The 6,000-nt window shown below is 56.8% G+C and overlaps 1 protein-coding gene across 3 annotated transcripts in view; it reads right to left on the reverse strand.

Moving 5' to 3' along the window:
- AGAP1 (ArfGAP with GTPase domain, ankyrin repeat and PH domain 1) overlaps positions 1–1,624 on the reverse strand; it is a 505,804-nt gene extending 504,180 nt beyond the window's left edge. For 2 of the 3 annotated variants that reach the window (XM_059167642.1, XM_059167641.1), the window contains exon 1: positions 866–1,622. In XM_059167642.1, coding sequence (XP_059023625.1) covers positions 866–1,028 — 163 coding nt within the window. In that variant the 5' untranslated portion in view covers positions 1,029–1,622. Of the gene's footprint in view, positions 1–865 lie in introns of all 3 variants that reach the window. The other variant, XM_059167640.1, reaches the window with a different exon arrangement.
- Between the last annotated feature and the right edge of the window lie 4,376 nt (positions 1,625–6,000).

Below are 6,000 nucleotides of genomic sequence, written 5' to 3' on the forward strand. Positions count from 1 at the left end.
GAGACAACCAGAAACCCACTAGCAGAGAGGTAAGAGCCACTCATAATCCCAAGAGAATACAGGCCCAAGAGAGGCGAACTCTGAAGCACCTCTCCAGCAGGGTCACAGCCGCGCTGGACAAACTGGAAGGGGGTGGCCTCTGGCCTGTGAAAATGAGACCCTGAGGCTGAGGGACCCCCTCTCCTCCCGGTAGGGAAGGCTCTACTTCTAATCTGGCCCCAGACTTTTGGTAGAAAACACTCTAGGGAGACGAGCCTTTGCACTGAGGCAGGTGGACAGGCACCAGGACACGACACAGCCTGCAGCCCCGGCTGGCTGTCTGCACGGGCTCCGTGAAGCTGTCTCCACCGGGCTCCCTGAATTGGGCAAAGACGAGAAGGGGGTGGCCCTGCCCCACCTAAGCACTCTGGTCAGGGCCCCCAGCCCAGCAGCTGCACTTCCCCAAACCTCTTCAACATCTAGCAAGACGCCCAGCCCTGGCCTGGTAACCTGTCACGGGTCCGGTGGCACCAACCCTGCCAGCAGTCCCCGGGGATCGGCTCGGTCCGGTCAGTAGGGCGGCCCGGGACGCGGCAGCATCGAGCCACCTTCGCACAGGAGAGACTCCACTGCCCATGATCAAATTAACGCTGCCCGCCCATCTTCCCCCGGAGAGCTGGCGGCGCCCTCGGCCTCCCCCTCCGCCGTCGCCCGGCCTTGCAGGACATGAAGCACCGCAAAGCTCCCTCCGCGGGGCAGCCGCGTGCCACGGCCCCGCGCGTGTGTACACACGCACGCACAGACACACGCGCGCGCGCACCCCGCCGCGCCGGGGGCGCCCGCTCCCCCGCGCTTTCCAGAAGCCCCGCGGCGGCCCGGCCCTCACCTTCGATGGCGATGACGTGCTCCCGGATCTGGTTCTGCAGCACCGGCTCCTCCACGCGCTCCAGCAGCTCGTAGATGGAGTAGATGTTGGGGTGGACCGACTCGAAGCGCTGGATCTCGGCCCGGATGGCAGCCGAGTTGGCCAGCTGCTGCTGGTAGTTCATGGTGCAGGCGCCGCGCCCGGAGCCGCGCGCCCCCCGCCGCCGCCGCCGCCGCCCCGCGCCCCGGGGCCCGCGGGCCGCCGAGCCCGGGGCGCCGCAGCCCCCGGGGAGCCGGGCCCGCCGGCGGCGGGCGGAGGAGGCGCGAGAAGAAAGGAGCGGGCGGAGCAGGCGCGGGGCCGGCCCGCAGACTCAGTTCATGGCCGGGACGCGCGGCCGGCGAGCGAGCGGGCCCCGGCGCCCCGGGTCAGCGGGCCCCCATGGAGCGCGCCGCGGCAGGCGCGGCCGGCCCCGGAGGAGGCTCGCTCGGGCGCCTTCCTGCGCCTCAGCCCCTTCCACCCCTAGGCGCTGCCCGGCCGAGCAGCCATTAAAGCCAGACAGCCGCCGCGCTCCGAGCGCCGGGGCCGAGGGCCGGCCCCCGGGCAGTGGCCGCAATGCTCTGGGCGCCCGGCTGCGGCGTGGGTCCGCTCTCTGCGTGCTGCGCTGCCCGGCGCGCCGGGGCCCCCAAGCCGCGCCTGCCGTGCGCCGCCCGCCGAGCCGGGACCGAGCCGCAGGCGCCGCGCAAGCCGCGGAGCCCGCTCCGAGCGCCGCCCGCCGCCTGCCCGGCCGGCCCCCTCCCCGGCACGCAGGGCTCCGGCCCACGTCGGCCCCGCCTCCGCCCGCGCCCCGCCTCCGCCCGCGCCCCGCCCGCCCGCGCGCTCGCCGCCCTCCGGTCGCCGCCGCTGCGTCCTCCGCGGCGCTTCCCTGCGCGCCGGATCCCGGGGAATTGCGCCAGGCTCCGCCCGCGCCCGCCTCTGGGCTTCCTGGGACTTGTAGTCCGCGCCACGTCGCGGCCCGCCCCGCCCGGGACCACGGGGAGGGGGCGCATGGCCCAGGTCAAGGCGCCGAGGGCGCGGGACAATCTCGCATCCCACGCAGCCTTCCCCGTGGGCCCTGGAGCTGCCCCTGTGCCCCCGCGCCTCGGGACCGGGAGGCGGGGAGCGACCTCCCCCCCCCCGTGTTTTTGTTTGTTTCCCCGGGGCCGACTGCAGGAGGCTCTGCGACTCGCCAGTGCCCCACGACCACACTTGGTCGGCCTCCCCCAACCCGCATTTTTAAACTTTTCGCCTCTTCCGAAAGTGACGTGAGTGCTTCCTCTTAAATGAAATTACCTCGCGAAGGCGAAAAGCCTCCTTAGCCGTGGGGGCGTGGAGTTCACACTCCACGAGTGAACTGAAGTTTAGACGGGGAAGCGAGGGGCGTTGGACTACCACGGAGACTTCCTAGGTACCCTTTCCCTTTAAAATCAAAAGGTTGAGGTGTGAATCAGACAGCTCATACACCGCCCGCTCAGAGGGGGCTTGCAGCCCCTTGCCTGCCAGCCCCCAGCCCCGCGTAAGCTCAGCCTCCGGACCCCGCGGAGCTGGACCGCACTGCAGCATTGGCCTCCGCGCGCAGACCGCTCTCCCCGCGGGTTCTAAGCTAGTGGATTGTTGCAGATGTGTGGAACACCAGGACCAATGGGCGGCCCCGAAGGGCTTGGTTTGTGCGCTGGCCGAGTCCCTGCCCCCACACTTCCGAAGGGTCTTTCGGAAACAGAGATCCGCTGCCTAGGCATGCCTGAGCAAAGCCAGCTGAGCCTTCACCGGTTCACCTGCAGCCCGCGTATTGTACCCTGATATCTAGCCTCGCTGCGTTACCCTCCCTGGGCTCACAATTCCCCCAGACAAACGTGCCGACCGTCTTCAGCATTCTGAGCCTTTGCTCATGCCCTCCTCCCCATCCCCAAGCCCCAGCAGGGTTCTTGACACACTTAGAGTTCATTGCTCCATCTGTGATATGCCTCTGGCTTTACACTTATTGTAAGTAACTATAATAACTGAGATGCCGGCATGTGGCCTCATTTTACTTAACCTATCAGCAGGCCTTGGTCACTCCCTCTCCTGAAAACCCCTTCTTCTCCTGGCTGCTGGGATAACCTGCTCATCAGGCTTCCCTACTATCTTCCTGGCTTCTCAGTCCCTTTTGTGATTTCTGCTTACTTCCCTAACCTCTTAAATATGGAAGGTGGGAGTGGGGGATGTTCATTCTTGGGCCTCTTCTCTTTTCTATATGCAGTGATCTCGGTCTTTAGGCTTTGAATATCGTATATGGTTAATGAACTTCAAATTTGTTTCTCCAGACCAGACCTCACCCCTGAATAATGAATTTATATCCAAATGCCTCAACATCTGTTGGATGCCCCCTGGCAATTTAAATCCAACATCCTCAAGCTGAACTCTTGCTATCCCCTCCCCCGGCTCCCCCTGAAATCATCTCCATCCCAGTTATGGGCAACTTCTGGCTTCTGTCTGCTCAAGCTAACAACTTGACACCTCTCCTCTCATACCCGGAAGAGTGTCAGCTTCACCTCCAACGGATCCAGAATCCCACTACTCACACCGCTCTACCACCACTACTGAGCCCTGATCATCTTGCCTCTGGGTTATTGGTAGGTCATTGACCTGACCATTGATCTTCTGCTTCTTACGGCATATTCTCAATAAGGCAGCTTTGGTGAACCTTTATAAAACCTAAGGTCATGTGACACCTCAGCTCAAAACCCTCCGGTGACTCCCATCCCACTCAGAGTGAAATCTAGCTTACTCTGGCCTCTGAAGCCATATAGGCACCAGTTCAGGGTCTGAGCATTCCCACTACTTCTAAGCTAACAAGTTAGCCTGCTGTAAGTTCACAGATGCTGCCAGAAGACATGAGACTCCTGGGTCAGAAACAAAGGACTTTATCCTTGACAGCAATAGCAGTAGGTAGAATATCAGCATTTTCATGCACCAGATCAATGAGCCCCATTTCCACAGGACCATGAGGTCAGACCTCATGGACACATAGTGGACTGCCCTACAGGAGAGGAATCCTGAGCTTAGAGAACCCCAACCTTTTATATGGGAAGGGTTCTTTCAGGAGGGAAACCCTATCTTAATTATCATGGACAGTAAGCATATTTGCACTTAACTGTGAACAGGAAGCACTATCTCCATCTCCCTAGGCTGTTGCCCTACAAAGGGTCTTACAGAGATGGTTCAGAGCAGGGCACCTGCATGGCTCAGTGTGTTAGGCACCTGGCTCTTGATTTTGGCTCAGGTTGTATTCTAAGGGTCCTAGGATCAGGACTGAGTCCCATGTTGGGCTCCACACTTGGTGAGCCCTGTCCTTGGGATTCTCTCTTTCCTTCTCCCTCTGCTCCTCCCCTGATTCACATGCCCACATAGACTATCTTGCTCTCTCTCTAAAATGAATAAATAAATCTTAAAAAAAAAAAAAAAGGATGGTTCAGAGCAGACAGTCCATGTCTCTGCCCACAGATGTTCAGAGATGAGAGACCAATGAAGGATGGTTTCTCCTCTTTAGTCACACTGCAGAGCCTCCCATGCTGTCATGCCAGGCACAGCCCCCCTCTGGTGTTATACTTGGTGCTTCCTCTGCCAGGAATGTGCTTCCCCAGCAACCGTGCCCACCAATTCCGCCATTTCCTTCACATATTGATTCCAAATCCATCTTCTCAGGAAGGCCTTCCTGGACACCCTAAGATGGCATCCCTCCTGGGCACCTGGGTGTCTCAGTTGGTTAAGCATTTGACTCTTGATTTTGGCTCAGGTCATGATCTCAGGGCCATGAGGTCGAGCCCCAGGTGGGCTCTGCACTGGGTGTGGATTCCCTCTCCCTCTGCCCCCCTCCCCCACAACACCTGCTTGTGCATGTATTTGTGTGCTCTCCCTCTCTCTCTCCAAAAAGTAAAATAAAATGACATCCCTCTTCATCAATACCTCATGTTTCACTTCCTTGCTGTGGCAAGAAGAAGGTACCCCCATCCAAACCCCTAAAATCTGTAAATATGTTCCCTTACATGACAAAGGGCTTTCCAGATGTCATCAATTTAAGGACACTCAGAGGAGGAAATGTTCCTGTACCATCTGTGGGCATCCCATGTAATCACAAGCGTCCTCATAAGATGGAAGCAAGGAGGTCAGTGTCAGAGAAGAAGATGGGAAGACAGATGTGGGAGTCAGACAGAGAGAGAGAGAGGTTGGTAATTCCTATGCATCATTGTCTTTGAAGATGGAGGAAAGGGCTATGAGCCAAGGAATGAAGGTGGCCTCTAGAAGCTAGAAAGGCCAAGAAAATGGATCTTCTTCTAGATATTTTGAAGGAACACAGCCTTATTGACCTGTTTCTGACTTGTAACCTCCAGAACTATAAGATCCTAAATTTGTGTTTATAGCACTAAGTTCTAACAGCAGTAGGAAAAAAACCACACTTGCTTTGTTTTCTTCTTAGCACTTCTCTCTAAGACAATACATACTTTCCTGGTTTATCTTATGTATAGTCTGTGTCCTCCTCTAGAATATAAGCTCCCTATTCTACTTGCAGCTCATATAAGAAGTGCTTGACATAGATACCCAGTCAATGCTTGGGTAATGAATGGCTTCCCAATTAAATTGTAATTTCCATGAAGACAGGACCATCTTTCTTCTGCACAGTGCTTGGTCATTGTAGGGGCAAGAAATATTCAATAAATTAATAAGTGAACAAACATCTCTCAAATAGTAAGACTTTTCTCTTGCCACACCATGCACGTAGTAGGTATTCAATAAATGTTAGCTGCTTTGAAATTAAAGTTTTTCTACCAACATGAGACTCAGTGGCACTGCCGAGAAGGTTACTATAGGTTCATCTTGTGTGAATACAGCCAAGAATTCTGGCCATTTTTGATACGGCTAGTCCTTCTAAGGATTTCAACGAATGAGTGAAAACCTCACTTTGAGAGCAAGCTGGCCCTCCAAGTAGTTTCTCCCATCAGCCGAACAGTCAAGGAAAGATCTAAGGGTCATCCCATTCGTTCATTCATTAATTCTCTCATTTATTCATTCAACAAATTTTTGTTTTGGTTATCTACTCTATCCCGGCAGGGTGCTACATTCTAGGAACACAAAGATGAAAA

The sequence above is a fragment of the Mustela lutreola genome, chromosome 3, assembly GCF_030435805.1.
Source record: "Mustela lutreola isolate mMusLut2 chromosome 3, mMusLut2.pri, whole genome shotgun sequence".
NCBI classification, from domain to species: Eukaryota; Metazoa; Chordata; class Mammalia; order Carnivora; family Mustelidae; genus Mustela; species Mustela lutreola.